General features: G+C 38.1%; 1 protein-coding gene across 2 annotated transcripts in view; it reads left to right on the top strand.

Annotated features, from left to right (window-relative positions):
* Nucleotides 1-25,629, top strand: part of LOC123754579 (uncharacterized) — a 310,065-nt gene that overhangs the window by 173,745 nt on the left and 110,691 nt on the right. For both annotated transcript variants that reach the window (XM_069326460.1, XM_069326461.1), the window contains exon 2: nt 21,443-21,575. In XM_069326460.1, the coding sequence (XP_069182561.1) occupies nt 21,443-21,575 (133 nt within the window). The remainder of the gene's footprint in view (nt 1-21,442; nt 21,576-25,629) is intronic.

Raw genomic sequence — 25,629 nt, 5'->3', positions numbered from 1 at the left:
TGAGGAAGTCGAGGATACAACGGAGGTAACACGAAAAACTCAAGAACTTCAAAAAGAAAGAAGAAGATAATGGAGAAAGTAGATAACAAACAGAAAAAAATAAGAAAACAAAATACCTCTAACATCGATGGAAACTAACAAAACTACAAATTAACAAACACAGGCAAGATAAAGTTTACCCCACCTTAGAGCCGGACGCAGCCAATCACAGACGCCGAAATAAAACTCCACAATACCAGTAGCCTCACCATTAAGAGGAACGCGAGAAAAGACCCTTAAGTGCACTACGACCTAACAATAACACCGAAAGATACACATAATAACAGCACGAGGAGGGGCCAAGTGGGAGGGTATTACGAGCACAGCCGTCACAGTAGCTGGCTAGTTGAGCGGTAACAGCACCAGCATGGAGGAGACGACGCTATTATTACCAGTTGTGCCCCCATGGAGCTGCTGTTAAGAGTCGTTATATTAAAGGTCGAAGGACAAATGGGTCTTATCATTGTTACGTTTGTCATTAGCTTCCCTATACCCATGATAGCACATCCTGTCCTCTCGAATAATGCTTCTTTTTTCAAGTCATACTCCCCAATGTCAAAATGTACAATACATCTCAGCGGCTCACAAAATTAACGGGCTGGTACGTTTTCTATTCGTGGGTGTATCAGTTAGGTTAGGTATGCTTAGGTTAGGTTAGGTTCAGCAATTTAGTCGCTATTTTCTGTGAGGTTGTGGCAACTCGATAGGTCGGTTTGAATAGCGATACCACAGCTGATATACCACGTCAAGACTGACTAATAATTTCCACATCCATCCATCAACACCAGAATTACAATACCCACCAACAGTTGAGCAATTACCAGTCAAAGCACCGCAGCAATCACCAGAAAAAACTCTATCAACATAAATACCAGAACCACTATCCACAGCAGTACCATCAGTTGTACAAACAGTTCCAGAGACGCCGCTGTAACTGGCGATACGTCCTCTAATACTGCAGCCACCTGTACCACTACCACAACAATCGGTAACCACCTGTACAACTACCACAACAATCGGTAACCACCTGTACCACTACCACAACAATCGGTAACCACCTGTACAACTACCACAACAATCGGTAACCACCTGTACAACTATCACCACAATCCCATAATCCAGTACCTATACAGCTACTGTAGCCACCAAGACTGTCACTACCACAACAACAACAACCTAACAAAACAACCCCACCACTCACACTGTATTCACCACAAGCACCACCACTCCAAACCCTCCACCATAACTGTAAGCGTCATATCCACCACTACCGCATCAATCAGCATTCCAACCACATCAACCAACGCCATAACCACCATAACCACCCCAACAACAATCCCCCACCACTAATGCCCACAATCACCACCACCACCACCAAGCTCCACCTGCACAATCAACAAGGCAGACCGTAAATCGAGCAAAGTCTAAGCAGGAAAAATTAAGTAATATCCAGCAGTATTCTCATTGGATCGACGGCTCACCTCAGGATAACATAAACCTGAGAAACTGAACAGCGAAATGAGAAATGCAAGCAAACACAATACAAACGAAAATGAGAAAGCCAGACAGCAAATGGGAAAAAAATGAAAGCAATTAAATTAATTAAACATTGCTTAACTGTTTAATTAGCTTAATAACAGTTTATGTTATTCCTATCATTCTGTGAATACCTTTTCCAGTTATGTGTAACCATTCCACTCTGGCAAATCCCTCCACTCTTTCTGGTCGACTCAAGTGCATAAACTATCGGCCTCATCAGACAAGGCCTTGAGCTATTCCCGACCCCTGGGTACCTCTTGATGCAGTGTGACTTTTCCCTCTAGTGTACAATACACCTCATGAGGATCTGTTTCACTTCTGCTCACAGACGAGGACACAGTTGTCACTGAGGAAGTCTGAAGAATATTGGTATTTATCATGAGTATAGTCCAGGCTCGTCTCCAATCCAATCCAATGCAAGACTCGTCTCCAATCATGCCCAGGGTGTGTTGTGGGAGCCTTTCATGGAAGCACAAAGCGGGATGACGCGTTTAGCAGACTGTTCAATAGGATGTTGTTATGTCCAGCAGGTGGCTCCTCTCTCGTCTGTGTAATGATGAACACTGAGCAATTCTGGTAGAAACTCGCTTATAATAACCGTCAATAACTCAATATATACTCGCTACACGTATCCTATTTGCGACGTCGTCTTGCTTTTGAGCAACTCGTGGCCGAGTGGCTTAGGGCGTATGCTTGGGAGTGCACAGTGTGCATGTTCGAAATCTTCGTCATGGCTTCAACCGATTTTTCTCACTGATGCTTAATGTTTTAATGCGATTTCTTTGTGCATTTGAAGAGAAGCATTAGGGGAAGAACTCCTATACCACAGCCAGAGTGCATGGGTGGTAATGAGTGAAACCCTGATTGGGCTTCAGTGGAAGCCTCGGGGGCCCTTTAGAAGGTTCAATTGAATCGCAGGTTGCATTGCTTTTGAGCATGTCGTGGCCGAATTGTTTACGATGTATGCTTGTGAGCACCCAGTGTGAAGCTTCGAATCCTCATCGTGGCTTCTACTGATTTTGTCATTGATTCATCACGTTATTGTGACTTCTTTGTGCAGAATTAGCATTTATTTGAGGTGTAATGGACTTTTGTTTCTGAGAATAGGGAATTAAATTATTACTCTGTCAGGATATTTACTAAATTAGAAATATTATCAATTCTGACAGTGACGTCTCTTCAAAAGTCAGTAAATGGAATTAATTACTAAAACGGCCTCGCACTTGACGATAAAACTAATTGAAAATACCCAATGAAAAATCCCATTTACGTGAGATATCTTTGAGAATGTTGACCAGACCACATACTAGAAGGTGAAGGGACGACGACATTTCGGTTCGTCCTGGACCATTCTCAGCATCGACTTGAGAATGGTCCAGGACGGACCGAAACGTCGTCGTACCTTCACCTTCTAGTGTGTTGCCTGGTCAACATTAGCCACGTTATTGTGACTCATCGCCTGCATATCTTTGACAAAATTTTTGAAGCATGATGCGGATCAAAACAACGTCCTGAATAACCCTCAGACGCGAGTGCATACGGGTTGCAGGTAAAGCTTGTATTGGCTACCAGTTCGATGAATCAAAAGGGATCCAGGTGGATGCCAGGTTGTGTAAGGTTTAGCATATCGTGATCCATGGGTAAAAGCGCGCGGTAAAGGGTACCTCAGGAAACTGGTTCACTCCCTGTCCTACTCCAAAGATTTTTCCATTCATAATATTTGACTAGAGAAATGCTTCACTCTGCTGTCGCAGCTATGGTGAAATAAGCTCTACTATCCTGATGGTAGTTGATTAGTGGAGAAATAACTACTGGACAACACTAATATATATATATATATATATATATATATATATATATATATATATATATATATATATATATATATATATATATATATATATATATATATATATATATATATATATATATATATATATATATGATCACCAGCGGTGATCACAAATATATAATGATTTTATCCTCACCAGACAAAGTGAGGATAAAACCTTAAGATCTCTTAGAAAGAAGGGAGGGATAGGATAAACATTAACGACAGGGATTTATTGAAAAAGTGAAGAAATATCGTAATCTTACGGGAAATTGCGAATGAAATGAATATCAACAAGAGGCAAGCCTTTTTGTCCCAAAGGTATCAACAATCGTTCTATAGAAAACGGGTAATTGGATAATACATTAAGGCAAGAAACTGAAATTAAACAACTTTTACAGACGTGTTTATCCTAATGTGCTCTGACTTGATATACTGGAGCTAAGTTATGATGCCAATGTTAGCACTGGTATGTACAAACTAGATTAACATCTAAGCTCCAGTATAGCACATCAGTTCACAGTAAGAAAAACACTCCTATAATGTTATAATATCGTGTGTTCCAAGTCCTTCAGAAAAGAGGAGTTTTCTTAGACGATTTTAATTACAACTGCAATAAGTATCCCAGTGAAATTACTTTACTTACTTCCATACTCCTTTTCAGGGAAGGAGGAGGCACTGAGAACCTCTTTTGACATAATCAGTTCCTCATGGACTGATGTCACTCCAACGTAAATGCCTCATTGTGAGGCAAAATTTATAACCTCGTTAATGGAGTTCATTTTCAATGTGTGCTCCAATTTGGGATAAAAATGAGAGCCTATATAATTGGGTTGTTTTTAATATTTTGTACTGATACACAATTTAGGGTTGGTTAGCAGCGGGTTAGTATTATAAATTTTAAAAGTATAATGAATTGTGTCTTTTTAATTAAATCTTGTTGTGATTTATTTTGCAAAGACACGCATTTGTACACAGACACGCACGCTAACACGCGCACACACATGCGCGCACACACACACACACACACACACACACACACACACACACACACACACACACACACACACACACACACACACACACACACACACACACACACACATAATTTAGAACCTTGTATACCACAAACATACATGAGACCAATCCTGGAGTATGTGCCTCAGAGTCCATGACCATGCCTAGTCAAGCACAGGATGAAGTTGCAAAGGGTTCAGAACCACGTTGAACCTCACGTCGCTAGAAGAGAGAAGAGTTAAGCGAGACACCGTCGGGTTACTCGCCCAAGAGCATACAAGTGGGAACTAAGTACCAACATTAGCTGGAGTTACAATAGAAATACTTTTTTTTCTGTCAGAGTATCTAACAAATTGAATGCATTTGAGTAATGATGTTGTGGTGACAGACTTCAAAAGAAATTTAAAAAGTATATTTGATGAAGCATAATAGGCTATCGAACCTGAATGCCAGTTAATTGACAATTGAGATGCGATACTAAAGAACCGAAGCTCAACCCCAGAGAGTACTATTAGGTTGATGCAATTATGATTACACATACAAACAAACGCACGTGCACACGTACACACATTTTTTTCACACAAGTTAATCAATTATTTAACTTTATATTGACAAACTACTTTCATTCTTCAATCGTTTGCATGAAAATCTCCATCTATGTCACATTTTCTCAATTTTTTTTATCAAAGTTTTCTTCTCGTTAACCCTTCAATCTAAGTTTCTTGTGTTTCCATCTTCTGTCAGCCTCTATCTATTCTTTAAATTGTTTGAGAGCATTTTGCAAGCCTCTCACCCAGCATCACTCACCGCTCTCATCTCCCTTACCCACTCTCACCCAGCCTCACTCACCGTTCTCATCTCCCTTACCCACTCAGACCCCACAGACCCTCCTCCAGACCCGTCCTGTCCTTTACTCTATCAGTTTTCTGCACCATAGAAGCACCGCCTCTTTAAATATTTTCACAAGTTATATTTTATTGTGTATTTTATTTCATTCTTCTGCCTGGCTTCGTCATAAGGCGATCTGTTTCCTGGTACATGCATATCAATTTACAGATTAAGACATACACACTTATATGCTGTAACATAGATTAATACAAGACATGCAGTATGCAGATATCGAGTGACACAAATATATGTACAGGTAGACATATATTTAGTATGCACAGATATCCAGTGAGAGAATATGCACATGTTAGTGAGAAATACACGTAGTAGACATAATAGAGGAAAAAAGATCGTTTAGAAAGGCGGGGTCCGAGAGCTAATAGCTAAATTCTGCAGACACAACTACAGTAGTAAATATAAATAGTAAATACCCACACCTACAGACCTAAATAAACTCATAAGAAAATTCCAAAGGGTTCTGAAGTATGCGACGAGGCTCGTTCCAGAGTTATGAGGAATGGGATATGAAGAGAGACTGAATGAACTAAACCTGACGACGCTAGAAAAAAAAGAAATATGAGATATGATAAAGACGTTTAAAGTAATTAGGGGGAATTAACAGAATTGAAATAGAGGAAACGTTCAAAATGAATACTAATAGAACAAGGTGGCATGGGTGGAAGCTAGAGACTCAGCTGAGTCACAGAGGCAATAGAAAAGTTTCATTTAGCGCAAGAGTAGAGGAAAATGGATAAAGGAATAGGTCATAGAAGCAAACTCAATTCATAATTTTAAACTCAGTTATGATTTGGAAATAGACAACCAGCGGCTGGAGAGCCCGAGTCCAAGAGCTAATACTCGATACTGCAGGCACAATTTGGTGAGTATAAATAGGTGAGTACAAAGCCTCGCGGATAAGTGGACAGCGTTTGGGAGTTGCAGTCCTAATGGCCCGGGTTCGATTCCCGGCTGTTAATTCCTGGTGATGTGTGTGTGTGCGTGCGTGTGTGTGTGGTAGAAAGAAACATGTAGTACAAGTGATAGAGGAAAAATTTATTGGTCTAAGAGCTAATTGCTCGATTCTGCAGGCACAAATAGTAAATGCAAATAGTAAATACACCCACACACACAAGCACACGCACACAAAGGCAGACACACAGTTTTCAAAGGTTGACCAAAGAGCCAGATCTCAACCCCCGCAAGCATAACTAAGTGAGTACACACATACACAAAGCCACACACACACACACATGCACACACTCAGGCACGCACACATAAAAACACACACACACACACACACACATACACACACACACACACACACATACACACACACAAAAGTCACATATACACGCACGCACATTTACACCCACTAAGAGGTAAAGGCCTGAGGGTGTACTATAGCATGTGCCCCCAAAAAAGACACAGGGGTGGAATGGTCGGAAACAATTTCGCAGAGCAATTTTGCTAAATTTAAACTCTTGCCTGTTGTCAAGACTTCTTATCTCTTCCAAGAAATATTTTTTTTTTATTCTGCTGTTTCGTCTTTATACTTTGTTCAGCGTTGCTCTAATATGTTTGTTTTTATACCCATAATGCTGTACAAATCTTCAGGAAGCGATAAAATATTTGGTTGTTATCCTTTCCTAACGGGTTTATAACACCTGTGTAAATCATAACATGTGCATAAATTCCAACACATGTGTAACCCACAACGCTCGTACAATCTTCAACACTTGTGAGAAAAATAAACAGTATCAGTGTAAACCACAACACATGTGAAAGTAACAATACACCTGTCGAAAACCACAACATTTGAGCAAACATCATCACCTTTGAAAGCTAAAACATCTTTGTAAACCCTAAAACATGTTTAAACCCCAAAACTTGCGTAAAACAAAAACAAAACAAACACATGCGTAAACCGCAATACCCCACAACCCACGTAAACAGACTGAACAAAAAGGGCAATACTAAAACTCTAAGGACCTGATACTCAGGACGGCGATCCTCTTATTCTCATAAAACGCTATGTCGAAGCAAGCCCGGGGATCTCTAATTGCCATGACCTGTAACCACTCATGCCTAAAACTCCCATAACCATGGCTGTTTGACTTCCTTAACTCCTGTGTACACTTCGGTTTCTCGTTGACCAGACCACACTAGAAGGTGAAGGGACGACGACGTTTCGACTTGAGAATGGTCCAGGACGGACCGAAACGTCGTCGTCCCTTCACCTTCTAGTGTGTGGTCTGGTCAACATACTTCAGCCACGTTATTGTGACTCCTCGCCTGCATTCGGCTTCTCGCTTATTACCGCCGCCTTCGTCTTCCTTCTGGTCTCACATTAATGCATTATTACTGTTTAAGCTTCTATTCCATTATAAATATATTGTTATAAATGTCTACATATATTTTATATGTGATTTTTAACCAACAGTTCATATCATTGGCGTGCAGTTATTCCAATTTTATTCAATATGGTCACATAGAGAATCGCCCATTAAGGGAACATGTGAATCTGTATCCTCCCACTAAGGAAACACTTGACAATCTACAACCAAATACTAAAAAAAATGTTATTAAAGAATGGCCCACTAACGAAATGCTTGTCATTTTATAACCACCAACTGCGAAAACACAATCTACAGCCGCTCCCTATAAACCTTCGAAGTACAGTAGCAGTTCCCCAGAGAAGTCTATTACCAACTAAACGGCTAAAATCTCTCTTAAACACAGCAGCACTCTCTATCCTATTGTTCGGGGTAAGTTCACGGAGCTCTTGTAAGTTTCAAAGGTTGTCCTCACCAGTGAATTATTGCCAACTTAACCATTGATACTTGGAAGAGGCCCTTTGATCTCCACTTCCTGCAGCGGTGTTTTAAAAACTTTTTTTTACTGGAAAAGCGTCGATAGCTTTCTTGCAGTCAGGGAAGATGCAGTCATGTCCTTGAACTATCTCACCTTATCATGAACGCCACATTCAAAGCGTTGTATTAAGTAATGTTTGTTGAAGGTATTCCACTTGTCTCCCGATGGACTTCCCTGGAACATAGAAGGTTTGCAGGTCAAAGATACACGCCTGTGGATATGTGGGTGTATGTTTGGCGCTTGGGTTTAGAGAAGGGTTTGAACAAATGTGTCTACAAATCACTTATACTCCTGCTTATATGCCATATATTCACTATTCGCATTTGTTTTTGTCTCAATTACCTCCATTAGAGGCGCCACCTTTGGAAATAGTCTATCCGAAATTCAGCTACGTACGCAGTCTAGTTAATCACTGTGCCACATTTTGTAAAATTATTATTTATTTTTCAGTGTAGGAGATAGAGGCAGAGAGCGAAAGAGAAAGACAGACAGAGATAGAAAGACAGAGAGAAAGAGACAGAGAACGAGAGACCGAGAGAACGAGACATAAAAAAACAGACAAAGAGAAAGAGAGATAGAGAGGCAGAGAGGACAGACAGACTTACAAATTTCTTTAAGGGGATTTCCAGAAAGGAGCATAGAATAACGATGTTTCACCAACAGACCGACAACAAATTGGATGATTTTGGAGTTGATGGAGGTAACGCCATTACCATAATCATGCTCACTGGCACTCTCCAGCCTCTTCTGCTGACTTGTGCACCAGTGACTGCCCGGCCTCGAGTGGTAGTCGGAGTAAAAGTAGAAATTAAATTTGAAAGTTATCAGCACAACTACATTTTCCCTCCTTTGGCAAATCATGGCATCGTTGAAATGCCTTCAAAAGACCTTTATTAAATCACTGTCAGATATCTCAGTACCATGCCTTCCACGCCACATATCCTAGTAAAATATCATCCTTATAAACCATTCTAATAATATAGTATCCCTGCCAGATATCCTAAAACAAGCAGCCCCGTCTAGTCATCCTAGTTACAGAGCATCTCTGCCAGATATTCTAGTAACTTGTTATCACTACCAATCATCAATGGGAATTACCATCCCTATTCCAGACTTCTTAAATATATACTAACGCTACCATCTTTCCCAGAAGCTGCCAGTCCTACTAGAAATCTACCAACCTAGACAAATATCCTTGAATCCTACCAGCCATTCCAAACATCCTTGAATCCTTCAGACCATGTAAAACATCCTTGAAATCAACGAACAGTTCGTGTCCTCATAGAAGCCGGGAAGTGTTGAAGAAAAAAAGCGAGGTTACGATACATTTGTTGCCTGTTTTATGAATTAAAATGATAATAATATTAAAACATCGTTATATATTATTCGTACCATAAATGACAACAATATGTAGTGATACTAATGCATTTAGAAACCAATTAGTATCCTGAATATGACTGGAGAGGGCAAAACAAATTTATAAAAACTCTTTTCACTAAATAGAATAAGTAATAACTAGAAATAAAAGTTTTCTTATTAAAAAAATATTTTCTATAAACACAAACAATAAAATATTAGTAAAATATCAGACTCTTGTTGTAACTTCTGACGATCCAATTATCCTCACTGCAAAGGATTTCATAAAGACATTTTTTCAAGCTATAAAATAATCATGGGGTACCCTGCCTAAAAATGTAATTAATAATGTCAGTTACACAAGTAAAATTCTCCCCCCCCCCCCACTTCCCCTTATTTATAAAATTGTACTTTCAAATTCATTTCCATTATTTTAATGGCATTTTTATTTTCAAATATTTCTGGTAATAATTGAATATTTTGACTGAAGAAAAGTCGAAAACCAAGCGTAGAGACTTTAATGATTTCGCTAATAACTTATTATTAATTTGAATTATATAAGATGTGAAAATATGTAAAAAATATTATAAATGAAAGGAAATTTAGGGATACAAACGAAGGTGAAAGATAAAATGGCACAATATAGTTGTCTCTTCAACTAACGAAGAGACAACTAACACAACACCTATACCCCCTATTAGACTATTTTACAGGAACTTCTTTTCCACAGCTCATAAAACAGAGGAAAGGGTCCTGAAAGATATTGTTAATAGAAACGTTATCCCTACAGACAAAAATCAGAGGATACAACTGACGATTTACTATAAAACCAGAAAAACGGCCAGCCTTCTCATGAGAAACTCTCCAGACACAAAACAGAACGCTTTAAAAGAGACTAACGTCGTCTATGCCTTCAAATGCCCACTTGGGGACTGTAAGCTCCAAAAAACCCAGTATATAGGCAAGACAACAACATCTCTTTCTAGGCGTTTAACGATGCATAAGCAACAGGGCTCCATTAAGGAACATATAATCTCTTCCCACAACCAAACCATCGCCAGAGAAATCCTAGTAAACAACACAGAAATCATCGATAGATACAGCGATAGCAGGCGGCTTGACGTTTGCGAGGCACTACACGTCAAGAAGTCAACACCAGCAATCAACAGCCAATTATTGCACAACTATATTCTACCCACCTCAAGACTCCGCTCCAATATAAAAGCATCAAGAAATATGGACCAATAGGCTTTCTACAAACACTTCTATTCAATACCCATTGTTTGTGTTCTGTCTTGTGTTGATACTTTTAATACCCTATTAATATCCCCTCTTGTTCTGTCTTGTGTTAATGCCACATCACCCCTCCCACCTCACTCAAATGTAGATATAAAATCGGAGATACGTAAGTTCTAATCAGTTGTGTATTTGTGAACTAAAGTCTTTGAAAATGTAATAAGTTTTACGAAACGCGCCCGTGTCGCGTCAGACTAGAAATAAAAATGAATTTTGGAGAATTGATTTTTGATTTACCTCCAACAGTGAAGCGTAATGTACGAAAGATTGAGAAAATTCGTGTTAGAATTATTAATCTTACTTTTTCGGTCATATTTAATAATATATGTATATATATATATATATATATATATATATATATATATATATATATATATATATATATATATATATATATATATATATATATATTTGGGGGGCGGTTGCTGAGTGGACAGCACGCTGGACACGTAATTCTCTGGTCCTGGGTTCGATTTCCGGCGCCTGCGAGAAACAATAGTTAGAGTTTCTTTCACTCTGATGCTTCTGTTACCTAGCAGTAAATATGTACCTGAGAGTTAGACAGCTGTTACGAGCTGCTTCATGGGTGTGTGAGTCTGTGTGGAAAAAAACAATTAGTTAGTAGGTAGTAACAGTTGATTGGTTGACTGTTGAGAGGCGGACCGTAAAAGCAGAACTCAACCCCCACCAGCACAACTAGGTGAATACACTCACACACACACACACACACACGCGCGCGCGCATTAACTAACTAAAATTAAAGTAATGCGTATGTGTCTGAGTTACATGATGTTGTGTTATTTATTAAAAAAATAATTTGAAGGAATATGAAACCTCCCTAATAATTACATTTAAAATGTATTATTTGAGATAATGTCAGAATTTTATTATATATGATAGCTGCTATAAATGTATGTAGAAAAAGTGGTAATTTGATATTCAACAACAATATTAATGTTATCAAACCCGATAGCTCAATGTTCACAAAAGTTTGGTAATTAAAGTTAATTCCGGTTTTAATTACTTTGCAGATGAGGGTGGTGTACAAATTGAATGCACAATTAGAATAATATAAATTAAATGTTTGGTCTTTCACCTGCAAACGTTATATGCACACACGTTCACACACTCACAAAAACATTTACTTACATACAAAAGTACATACCTCAACAAAAAGCAGAACATACAAGAAAAGTCAAGGAAAATTGTGGTTTTTACAATTTTGAAAGTTCACTACTGACGTGAAAGATCACACACGGTACAATGAGAGGTTATAATGATGAAAACACTCCGGGTAGTGAAAGCAGTCACAGCATTGAAGGATCTGTGCAGTGTGAGTGTTTGCACATACATACATATATACATAAACACTAACACAAAGAAATTTGCATAGACGTCACAGAATTTCGAAAGGTGGGGTAAGAAGACTGAAAAATCAAACCAATGTCTAACCCACATTTTTGTAGCTGTGTATTATTTTTATACATTTATTGACCAACAGGCGAGGATAGTTCACTAATGAACCAAACCATATGTTCTTCTGAGTTTTGAATACATGGCAAATTTTCTCTAAACTCGTCATTTAAGATGATGGATACATATCCTAGATCATCTTCGGACCAGTTTGGTTCACAGGACTAATCAATTTCATTTATAATTTTTCCAACTTTTTGAACCTTCTCCTTTCCAGTGATTGTGTTTCAGGGCCATTTTCCGGGATGATATAGGATATTTCTGTTATTTTTTTATCATAAATGCTTGGAAACACAGTTTGGATCATTAATGGAGAATTCTTGATCCTGGAATTGCAGCCATGTGCATTAGTGGAGCATTCTCGTTCATATTAGGAAGGTTATGAACATAAGCGTATTTGTTCGACCTTGGAAAGAGTCAGGAATACTAGAGAAAGATTTTTGGACTTTATGGAGAGACAATCGTGATTTATTGTGTAATCCAAACGTGCATTATGTGTCCACTTGATAAGTAAAGTGAATACGATGGATAACTATTTCAATGTGTGCATTAAGCTTGATTCTGACCTGTGAATAATGGAGTATGTATTCACCTATTTGTGCTTGCGGGGGGTTGAGCTCTGGTCCCGCCTCTCAACTGTCAATAAACTGGAGTACATATTCCTGAGCCTACTGGGCTCTGTCATAAATACATTTGAAACTGTGTATGGAGCCTCCACCACATCACTAGTTTATCCTTGTTTATCCTTATCTACCCGGACGATTCCTTTCAGGATTTTACAGGCAGTGATCATGTCTCCCCTTACTATTCTGTCTTCCAGTGTCGTAAGGTGCATTTCCCGCAGCCTTTCCTCGTAACTCATGCCTCTTAGTTCTGGGACTAGTCTAGTGGCATACATTTGAACTTTTTCCAGCATCGTCTTGTGCATGACAAGGTACGGGCTCCATGCTGGGGCCACATACTCCAGGATTGGTCTTACATATGTGGTGTACAAGATTCTGAATGATTCCTTACACAGGTTCCTGAAAGCTGTTCTGATGTTAGCCAGCCTCGCATATGTCGCACACGTTATTTTTTTTTATGTGGGCTTCAGGAGACAGGTTTGGTGTGATATCAACCCCTAAATCTTTCTCTCTGTCCGTTTCATTAAGCACTTCATCTCCTATTCTGTATCCTGTGTCTGGCCTCCTATTTCCACCGCCTAGTTTTATTACTTTGCATTTACTCGGGTTGAGCTTTAAAAGCCATTTGTTGGACCATTCAATCAGTCTGTCTATGTCATCTTGTAGTCTTGTACTATCATCCCCTGTTTCAATCCTCCTCATAATTTTTGCATTATCAGCAAACATTGAGAGAAACGAGTCTATTCCCTCTGGGAGATCATTTACATATATCAGAAACAGTATAGGTCCAAGGACTGACCCCTGCGGGACTCCACTTGTAGCGTCTCGCCAATCTGAGACCTCACCCCTCACATTGACTCATTGTCTCCTGTTGCTTAGGTACTCCTTTATCCAATGGAGTACCTTCCCTTTCACTTCAGCCTGCATCTCCAGCTTTTTCACTAGCCTCTTGTGTGGTACTCTCCTAGCCTCTGTGTGTGTGTGTGTGTGTGTGTGTGTGTGTGTGTGTGTTTGTGTCTAATCACCTATATGTACTTACAGAGTGAGTTATATATAAAATTTTACATTCAGTTGACTTGAACTGATTTTTATTGTCAACTATCCCACTTATTAATGGCTCTACTGAACAAATTTATTCTGACATTTTTTTTTAATCATTTATGTCTATAGTTTCTGCTGTTCATAACTTTGAACAATGCTTATTAGTCTTCTTTATCATTTTCCCTTAACATCTAATACGTCATTGTCATTTTTCTTCTGTTGCTCCTCTCCTTCAACGGGGCAAGGCTTAGTTTCATCAACTGTTCCTTGTAGCCCAAAGCTATCAGCTCTGAAACGAGCCTTGTTAAATGTTTTTTATATCAAATTTATCGTCTTGAGCTACTTCCTATCCTGACACTGAGAACTGTTAGTGGTAATCTCTATGGAAATGCTTACACATATTTCCTCACACATATACTTGTCATTTCTTGTATATAATTCTTATTCTGGTCATTTCTTATAATTTCTCTGTGCTATAAGTATGTGTATGTGTGAGTTTATGTGCTTGTGAATGTGAGTGCATACGTGTTTGAAAGTTTAAATGTTTACATGTGTAAGGCAAAACTAAAAGCAGAAAAACTAAACTTTTATTACAATTATTTATATTTACACTACACACCAACTTCAGCGGGAAAGTAATTAAAATAAGAATTAACTTTAAGTACCAGACCTTTGCGAACATTTAGCTGTCGGGTTTGATAACATTAACATCGCTCTGCTATTGTAGTAGAGTAACAAATTATATTTTTTATTATGTATATTGCAGCTTTTAAATGCTAAGATTCTAATATGTTTATTAATGAATTCATACAAATCAAATGCACTTATTATGATATAGCGTGGTATATCTATTAATAAAAATATGCATTTTTTATATTAAATTACATAAATAAATATAACAAATATATTTATACATGAAAGATTAGTAATTTGTTATACAATACGTGTGTGTTCATATATCTGTACATAAGTGTGAATGTTTGAAGGTAACAGGTCAAAAAATGGCTATTTGTGAATGGTTGAAGGTATAAATACACATGTGTGTACACATCTGGATGCAAATATGGAAATATGTAACATATGTTTGTATTTACGCATTTTCGTACCAACGTGTGTATGCACTTACATATGAGTGCCAACACATTTGTAAGCGCCTGCTGCATATTGTAGGGCTTAATGGTCATGATTAAACTCTATATAATTTGCTTAAATGATATTTTAATATTCTGAAAATGTGGTTCTTGATACGGCGAACAGTACTGCTTCCATAGATTTTGGATACATTAATATGTCCTGGACGTCGAAATTCAAGGTAGTTTGAGCTTGGAAACCTTTTTTTTTCTTCAAATTGTAAATTACCAATAGATAAATGGTGTAAAGGGAACTCCTAGTATAGCTGTGCAAATATTTACGTGCATAATCCTAAGTGTAAAGTCGTAAAATCTTATTATCAAAGTCATCACAGTCCGCGAAAATACTCGTAAAGAATTTAATTCGTGTTCAGCTTAAAATGAATATTTCAACACGCGCAATTATATCATATATACAGTTTCATGCAAGTTCGTTTCAGCCAAGCAACAATCTTGCCAATCACAAACAGGACGGAAGGGGATAGATATTTATGCGTATAAACAGTTACAATCATGACTATTGAAAGCATCACTCTTCGCTAGAAGGAACGGTAACGATATCGCTAATTGACAGCTCTCTGGTACCCACCTCTCACCTGCCGACAGACTCACAATAACCCGTCCTCAGGCAGTGTTCCTCCGAGATGTGTACAACCTCAAACACAATGGACACAATACCCAAGACCAACGCCCAATCAGCGGCAAGTCAACATCAAGAACGATGATTCAACGCAGAATTAACGTCGATAACGTTCCTTCTACGTCGAACAAACGCCACTCTTGGATACATTGCCCACCGTATAGTAGCATTCATGAATGTTATCGTGACGTGTAATATAAAACGGAATTTTCTCAATTACAATTTAATATGGATGAAAATATCATTTGGAACACTGAAGTAACTTAAACTAGAGATTATTGCACTCCTAGCCGCGCACTTTACCCCTGTACCACGACATGCTGTAAGTAATACAACCTGTTATTCCACTGAATAAACAGGAAGTGGAGCGCACAGTTGATGACCTACTTTATCTATACTAGAATGCATGTGGGTCATATTGTAATATGTAAAACATGGACTGGCTTCATTAGAAGCCTTCAGACTGCATGTGGATTTAGTGGAATCCCAGGTTGTATAACGTATACCATGTCGTGGCACAGGGGGTTAAGGTGTGGGAGTTGGGAGTACCCTGATTACTGGTTCGTATCACATCAGTGATTCGAACTATTGTTTTGCCTTAATAACTTTTCATAGGTTGATAGGCGTTAGGTCAAGTACCAAACCACACTATATAAGGATTGTGATTCATTTGTCCATCCTACGTTGGACGCGTTCTAGTGAATTTATATCCATTCTCTTTTACCGCGACCAAACTGAACTGCATAATCTAAATGGGGCATAACCAGAGCAGGACATAGCTGAAGAACAACACCATCACTAACGCTTCGATAAATATATCTCAGTGTCCTATATGCCTCATTAAGAACCTTTATGCATTGATTTTATGGCTTTAAACTCTTATTAATAATAATAACTCCCAGATCCCTTTCGTAATCCGAATTCGCAATCTCAACACCATCTAGCTCGTATCTTGTAACTCTATTATCATTACCTAACCTCAAAACCTTACATTTGTCAGCATTAAACTGCATCTGCATATCTTTTGACCATTTCAAAACCCTATTTAGATCGTCTTGAAGTGATAGTGAGTCTCTTTTCGTGTTCATTTCCCTCCCGATTTTTGTATCATCGGTAAACTGGCAAATGTTACTGCTCAAACCCGATTTTAAATTCAGGTTTGAGAACTGGATTAAAGTCCAGTAGCTATTTCTTTGAGCACGAGATCACTTTGCTGTGTATTTAAGTACTAATCAACTCTGATTCTTCTCGTTAGTTTTACGCAATTTAACGCGCTGAGAAATGTTTATGTTCTCATATGTTGTTTTGCGATTGTATGTGTATGGGTATATATATGTATGTGAATATTTTGTGCTTGGGGTGCTTGCACTCAAGTAAGCGTATGTATCTATGTATTGCATTTGCATCCATTTCTCTGTTAGTTTACAAAAATATATTATCAAATATGTTAATCAGAAAGTAATGTTTCTCAAAGACAATAAAAAGCAACCCAGTATCAAATGTACTGCAAATTTATAACCATATAAGCACACACACACACACCGATCGTTCCCTCAAATTTAACATGACTGAAGTCTGAAGTAGTTTTGGATAACCATAGATGAACGAACCAAGAGGAACCCACCAATCGTTTCCAGATCAGTGCAAATTAGCTCAAGATTACGTACACGTTGAGATGATTAAAATCTACTAAATCGCCTTAATTTGGAAGCTTGTGTCGAGTGAGAGCAAATTCAGGCACATTACGTGAGATATTCCTTACCTGAGGTTCGGTGTTGCTGTACACTTTCCAAGGAGCGAGATATTCTTCGGATGTATTTACGAACACGGTTCGTATCCCCAATAAAGTGAAGCTCGGGCGAGGCTTTCAATTTGATCTCCAATTTTAACTTTTGCTCCTAACTTCTGATTACTGCCGTAACATCTGACTTGACATGAGCTCCCCCGCGACACCAAGATCATCCTGTAGTGTCGAGTGCGGCTTATATGTATATATATATATATATTTATAATATATATATATATATATATATATATATATATATATATATATATATATATATATATATATATATATATATATATATATATTTGTTTTATTTAAACTTAGTTACAAAATAAGGAGTTACATATAACATACAAAGATGATTGTCATCAGAAGTCGAGTTCCTCCAGCTCCTCGGATTGCGGGCAGGAACCCTGAATGCAGTATACATTTCCCCTTGGATCCCAATGCTTTGGCGCTGGAAAAGGAAGCCTGTAACTCTTGAGTCTCTTGTTATCTCAATTAGCCTAGATCCCAGTTCCTTAAAAAAACTGGTAGCACTCTTTCCTCAGGAGCCGAGTGTTTCAGAAGTATATTAGACAAAATTGTAGTGGTGATCCTGTTCTCTGTACTTGCGGGATTTGGATGATTCCCTGTGAGTGGCAGCGCCACCTGGTTTTTCAAGACTGAAGTCAATGTTGGTGTTAGCCAGGGTTGATACGCACGTGTAGTTCCACACCAACTGCTTGCTATTCTTCGAGGGGTTCACTGTGATACCATCCGGGCGACCAATAAGAGTAGCCGAGTTACGTGGGGTTAGGTAACGGGGCTCTCTTCCAACTGGGCAACCAGCTGTGGTGAGGCTCCTCTTGATGATGTGGTTAACTTCACTGTGCCTCGAGTGCCATCCCCCTGTCCTTTGGCAGTGTTGGCCATGGTGGCCGTACCTGTCAGCCACCACCTCACCGAAAATACACCTATATTTGGTGTTGATTGGGGCAGCAAGGAGAAGGGCCACAGCAATTCGGAGAGCGTGTGGTGTGAGACGCGTGCCAATTGCCGACATTAGGGTTGCTAATAAGAAACCCCCCTCCCTGCATGAGGGGCTGCTACTGCTGTGAGGCGAGGAATGTCGTGTTGTGTTGTTGCAGCAGCCAGGCACTCTGCAGCAACTTGGTCTACAATGGGGCCATCCCAGCTGGATTGCTTGTGGGCTTTTGGGGATGGTGGTTGAAGTGATGGGTCTGCACGAGAGGCCCACTCGATCTCACAGTGTATAAAATTAGGATCGTGTACGCTTGCATATATATATATATATATATATATATATATATATATATATATATATATATATATATCCATTCAGGCTTGTTCGCATATATATATATATATATATATATATATATTGGGCACTAGTCCAACTTCAGAGGAATTCGAAGAAGTGTTTGACTTGCAACAATGATCGAACCCGTCTGTGACATTCATCAATGTTTCCCATTGTTGTGTTCTTCAAGAGATCCATAACCTTTAAGCACCTTTTTGCATTATTATTTTTGTATCAACCCATGTATATCTTGTAACCACCAATATATATATATATATATATATATATATATATATATATATATATATATATATATATATATATATATATATATATATATATATATATATCCTAACGGGGACAGGAAGCCGGTCACTTCTCTACGGTGTCTTGATTTATTCTTGAGGATTTTATTTTTCTGAATTGGAAACTGATGTATTGTCTTGGCATTTACGGCTCTGGCAGGTAGGCTTTTCTGAGGGTTTGTTACTCCGTGAGTGAAACAAAAATCATGAACAAATCCACAAGGGCCGTGACGAGGGTTCGAACCTACGTCCTAGAGCATCCCAGACGCTGTTGTGATATCTGTGTCTAACATATATCATCATCTGTTCTTCTGTTCTCAGTTGTATACTGTTAATTGTTGAGTGCTGGTAGTCTGTGTCCCAGCTCCTCGTTGTATGACACAATAATTCTGTATAATATTCTTACTCTAGCTTCCTCCACTTTCTCCTTCTCTTCTTCTCCGTTCTTTCCTAATCGCTTACGACTCTTTAACTTTCTTCCCCTCACCACTTTGTAATTCCCCTTATTTATTCAACGTGGACTTCTTTCTTTTTCCTCACAAGAGGATCTTCCATATCACTCTCTCTCTCTCACTTCTTGCACTATTTCCTCAGTCTCTCCCTCACTGTTCTCTCTCCTCTCTCCCTCACTGCTCTCTCTCCAATTCCCTTACTTCTTTCTTGTCTCTCTTCCCCTCAATTGTCTCTCTTTTCTCTTCTGCACTGATCTATTCACTCTCTTCTCTGCCGCTCTGCTCTCTATCTTTCTTCTCTTACTCAATGCACTCTCTTCTCTCTCGCATTTCTCATGTCGTTTTTAATCATACAAAAGTCCATTAGGAATGATACGGAGGATTGTAATGAGACTGCAAGCTAAGAGCTTTCATCCTATAATTGCTCATCTGAAGGTTGTCCTGGATACTCATTTATTTGATGAGCTCATTATTAGTATCCATTAGGAATAAACTAATGTTAACTATCAAGTAAGGAAAATGACGAGGCTGCAGTCAGTTGTGCTCAGTCTCTCTCTCTTCTCTTTCCTTCACTGCTCGCTCTGTTTCCTTTCTTGTTTTCCTCTGTTTCCTTTCTCTCTCTCTCTCTCGCTGCTCACTTTCTCTCCTCTCTCTCCCTCGCAGCTAACTCGCCTCTCTCGCTCACCCTAATGTTCCGGTTTAACGACTCTCCAGAGAAAAACTGGCAGGGAAGGTCTGATCAAGGGAGAGAAGCGCTCAGCCAGGCCCCACAGCATCTCACACACACACAGACACAGACACACACACACAGACACACACGCGCACACATACGTGTACCCTCCACACAGGGAAAGATTAATACCCTCCACAGACACTGGGAAGCCAGTACCTTTCACAGATATACTAAGGCCGGTACCCTACATAGACTCTTGGAAACCTGTATTTATCTGCAGACACGGTAGACTCGTTCTCAACATTGACACGATTGATTCGTACAGTCAACAGTCGCATTAGACCCGTACTCTTAACAGACACAGGGAGATCCCAACATCTACTGCGTTAATGTTCAATAAATATGATAGTGCAACCATCTGTCTTCAATAAGAGTTGGTGAATTCTGTTTTTGTAAACATTCTATTGTAATTTTGCTACTAATCTTGCAAATGTTCTTCTTTTTTAAAATTTCATAGTAAATAATTATTAATTCATTAATATATTTGATACCCAGTCATTCAAGATGAGGCGCAGGCCATTGCAATTTTTTTTAATTTTGTTTAATAAATATATTCTGGAGGAGAATAATATTCTCCTTGAGCTGCATTGGAGGAGGAGGAATTGAGCGACTGAGATAGACTGAAGAGATTAGGAAAGTCTTCATGGAAAACTAAGGGTGGCAAAGTTCCAGGACTGAAACTAATGCTCAGAGTAACTTCATTTGGACATAGACGAATGACTTCATTGATGGACATTCATTTCATTTTGAGGGCGCTTCCATTTACTTGGCTTCATTATATCTTTAATTTTGCCAACTATCTTAAGTCGGTCTAAACCAATTTAAGCTTACTATAAAAATTCAATTTATTTAATATCGTCGAATATAATTTACTAGTTTCTGTTTGTTTGGTCAATCGCGGTTTTTGGTAGACCCTTAAGTTAGATGCAAACTATAGGGCAAGATATATGTTTACATCCTAATTATTGTACTATAATCATTAATTAAAACTGTTTTTTCCATGATTTTTTTGTGCATATATATATCGATTTTACGAATGGCTGTGGAATACACTACACATTCTAGCGGTTTTAGAGATAGATAATCCGAGTAAAAAGAACGTTTTTTTTTTTTCCACAGTGCCAGCGAGGGAAGTGTGGGCTTTGGCCGGAGACTTGACTCTCCTCCCTTGTGACCTGAGCGTCCGGCTCCCTAAGGACTCCGTCCAGATGGTTATGTGGCTGAGAGAAGGCACCCATACTCCGTTGTTCAGGTAGGTCTCTATGGGAGAGAGTTTGTACCAGTGGTCCTAACACTTCCCCCATCTTTGGATAGGTTTCAGTGGAGGAAATTCCCTTCTTGCAGGCGATAAGTCACAATAACGTGGCTGAAGAATGTTGAGCAGGTTCCCTTCTTCGTGTATGTCTCAATGGAAGACTCACGTATCCCTTTCGAGGTAAGTTCCAATGGAGGAAACATTTCCCACCTTCAAATAGGTCATCTCGGAAAACATGAAGGCCTCAGAGGAGAAAAGGATTTCGCACCTCCAGGAAAGCTTCAGTGGAGGAAACATTTCTCCAAGCTCAGGTTGCTTCTATGGCGAAAACACTTCTTTACCTCCAGGAAGCCGCAGTGGAAAGATTTCCCAAACTTCAGGTAAATCACAGAAGATGACATACTTTCCCGCCTAAATTTTTCAAAGTATTTCCTTGAAAAGAAATTAAAGTTACATTTTTTTCAATAAATAAAGATATAAAGTTACAAGTTATAAAATGTATTTCTTTCAAATACCTTTTATAACTTCACGGCATTTTTCATATATGTTCCCCTGTGTTCAGCATTAGGCGTCCAGCACAAATTCCCCTCATCCCTGTAATATTGTTAATTATAACTTGTTTCCCCTCTTGCACTCTGAGAGTGGAGTTTTGTGCGTCCTGACACAGTATTCACTCGTCCATCTAACCTAAAGCCATTTTAAACTATTACAGTGTTCAATAAATGTATTTACGAGAAGAAAACATTATGAATCTCTCTGTATGGTAAAAAAATATGTATATAAACAAAAATGCAAATGCAGCGTATTTGATATTATGTAAGGTATTTGATACAGCAAGATATTATGTAAATTGTTAATAAATTAATGTTAACTGCAAGTTTTTTTTTTAATTATTTAAGCAAATTAGGTAAATTCTTAATCATACAAGGTAAATAATAGTAAACAATGTCGCTTATTGTTATTAGGCATTATGTTAAAATGTCATTGCTCATTATATGCCATCATACTAAATAAATAAATAAATTATAATAAAAATAACAGCAATTGATATATTTAAATGACATTAATTAATAGATGCGTGAATAGACGCAATAGATAAATTAAATAAAACAGCAGACAATTTGAAGGACTCCAACTTTCACAGTGATAGATTACTTATTCTGAAGACTTTTTTAAGAAGCCTAAATTAAAAAAAAAATTGCTTGAAATCAGAGATATGTAAACTAAAATTAAATAATAATTAACATAAATAATATTTGAAACATGATGCCTTCATGCATAATATATACGACAATTCCTCCAAAACGTCATGGTCTCACCTGCGAGTATTCCTACTGAATGACGATTAATTTTTAGATGAAAATATAGCACCATTGGGCATAAGCTTATAGAATAAAAATAATATATGCTGAGTGATTACGAATAAGCTTTACATTTTCTGTGATAGAAAAACAAAATTGAGGATCAATGTGTAGGTCAGCTTAGTCATTCAGGCTTCAAAATATGTATTATTGTGTCAATCTGTAGGTGTTATTACAAAATGCGGAATATAAAAATCAATTGTTATTGCCCCGAAGTGTTAAATCACAGATACGTTATTTATTAGTGTTTAAATTTTTTTACTTGAATCTATTTCCTCATATTCAAAAAAATAATTGACACTAAATACTATATATTGTTCCTATATTAAAATAAAAAAGTGAGCAGTAATATGCTGTAAATTAATGCAAAAGGTAGAGTAAGACTTTTTATTAATTCTTATCAATTGGATTAATTTTCAGTTTTGTAAGTCAATTTGAATTATTTAGTTTGTTGGTCAATTAAATAATTGAAAACCTTATTGATGAGCTACGTTTAGTAGTAAAATATATTGTTAAGAAAAGAACATCTTAGTGATAACATACATTTTATTTTCTTACCTATTTTGTTTAACAGATTATATTAATAACAATTCACATAATATTATAACGTGATAATATTTTTGTCCTTTTCACAAAATTCATATGTAATGTCAATTAGAAAAACAGAGGAATTAAAAATTAGACTTCGATGACCAAAGAATATTCTCTTCTGGGTGCTGAGAGAATTTGCAAGCATTAATTTTTATGATGTTTAGCATTCAAAAGCGTTTATTTACTTAATAACTATGACCACAGTATTATGATATGAGCTTTAGGGAGGCATAAAGTTTCAGTCTGGGCAGCGGTTTGGTGCTTCTGAAATCTTAATCTATTGTGGCTAGCTCGTAGCTTAGTTGGTAGAGCGCTCTTCTCCCATGCTGCAGGTCGGTTTTTTGAGGTTTCTAGTGCCCAGGTGAACGAAATTGACTTGTGAACACTTTACATAAGATTAGGAGTGTTATTGAGGGGTCTTTTGCGTATTATGGAGGCATATTTTCTTGTCGTGGAGGTCTTCTTTGAAAGAATGGTTTTAGAAAACGGTTTGTTGAATCGCGAAGTGATCACCTAAACTGTGATATGAAGGAAACGTTTCCTAAACACTTGCATATATATTTGATGAGTCCGACCAATGGCCGAAGAAAGTGGAAGGATGCTGTTGTTGATGACTGCTGGATTGTGCAGGAACAGAGCAGCACTGTACACCTGGTCTTATGAAGTGGTGTGTGTGTGTGTGTGTGTGTGTGTGTGTGTACTCACCTAATTGTGGTTGCGGGGGTTGAGCTCTGGCTCTTTGGTGTGTGTGTTTGTTTGAATATATGTATGTGTGTTTTTTTTCTTTGTGTGAATGTGTGTGTGTGTTTGTGAGCTTTCTAGGCAGTGTTCAAATGTATTTTTTCATTTTCAATGCAACACACGTTTTCAGAAATTTACATATATAGATAACGAGCAATTTTATATCGTTGAAAAATACTAAAATTCCCAATAATTAGCGAACGTACAAAAAAAAAACATTAATTATAAAATATAACCTTATGTCCGAAAAATTCTCCAGGAATTGAAAAGGCGTCTATACACTAACTCTTAAAAGAGGCACCAGACAATGCGTCTCTGGTCGACCGAAAATTTGTTCCTTCGCTTCACAACGAGAGGGAGTTCGTCTGCTAACTTTCAGGTCACGACCAATATCTTCACCTCCGAGATGTTGAGTTGGGTCCTGAAGTAAGGTTTGTGCCGCACAGGAGAGAGACGAGGGAGGCGTCTTGACGGTTTAGTGATTGTCTAAGGTGCTGCTGGACACCTTCACCAGGATATGTTTCTTTATCGATGGTTTCTTTTCATGTAAACATGTTCTTCTTTTTTTCTTGTTCTTCTCTCTCTTCAATTATCTTTGTTATCATTTACGTGACAGTCATTTTTGTGTCTCGTGACTTGTACGACCTTTTCTTTCTTCTCGACTTTCAGTTCTTATACTTTGGAAAGTATAATGACTTTAAAAAGAGTATTATTAAAATAAAGTACTAGAATCACCAAAATAACAGAAGTATTTCAATTACTACTGAACCTAATTTTTACTTATTTCTCTGTTAATCCCATTATCTGGACTTCTATACACTATTATGCTAATCTATATCAATGAAATAAAATTTACGTCCGTCTATCCATGGGTGTAGGTCAAACGCTTGGTGCTAACCTTTTCCCAAGTTTTCATACTGACAGTGTGGTGACTGTCACAGGCTTATTGGGGTCAGTCACAGTGTCCCCAGTGCGAAATAACACGTTCCAACCACTGCATCACAGATCGAATAAAGGATGTTTCGCCTGATATCCATATTACCATAACAGAAGACAGCACAGTCTTAGGAGCCCTTCTTGGGTCGTGGGCTATCTATGAGGTCCTTGATAAGAAAATAGCTGGCCTGAAGAAGTGGGATTAGAAGACTGAAGATATTGATACTCACGACGCACTTTACCTCTTCGCCAAACTCCCGTCCCTCCTTAAATTAAGCTAGTTTCCGAGGTGTTCACCATGCTACAATAGCCAAAAACTAGGTGATTATTACTTCTTATCGCAATCGCTGTTACAAAAAAAGCCCTGTACCTTTTCCTTGGTAACCAAAAGGAGAAACAAGCTTCTCTTCCCGTAAGATTTG

This window comes from Procambarus clarkii, chromosome 18, assembly GCF_040958095.1.
Source record: "Procambarus clarkii isolate CNS0578487 chromosome 18, FALCON_Pclarkii_2.0, whole genome shotgun sequence".
NCBI classification, from domain to species: Eukaryota; Metazoa; Arthropoda; class Malacostraca; order Decapoda; family Cambaridae; genus Procambarus; species Procambarus clarkii.
The sequence above is the reverse complement of the archived record's forward strand: the minus strand, read 5'-3'. Positions and strand labels throughout refer to the sequence as shown.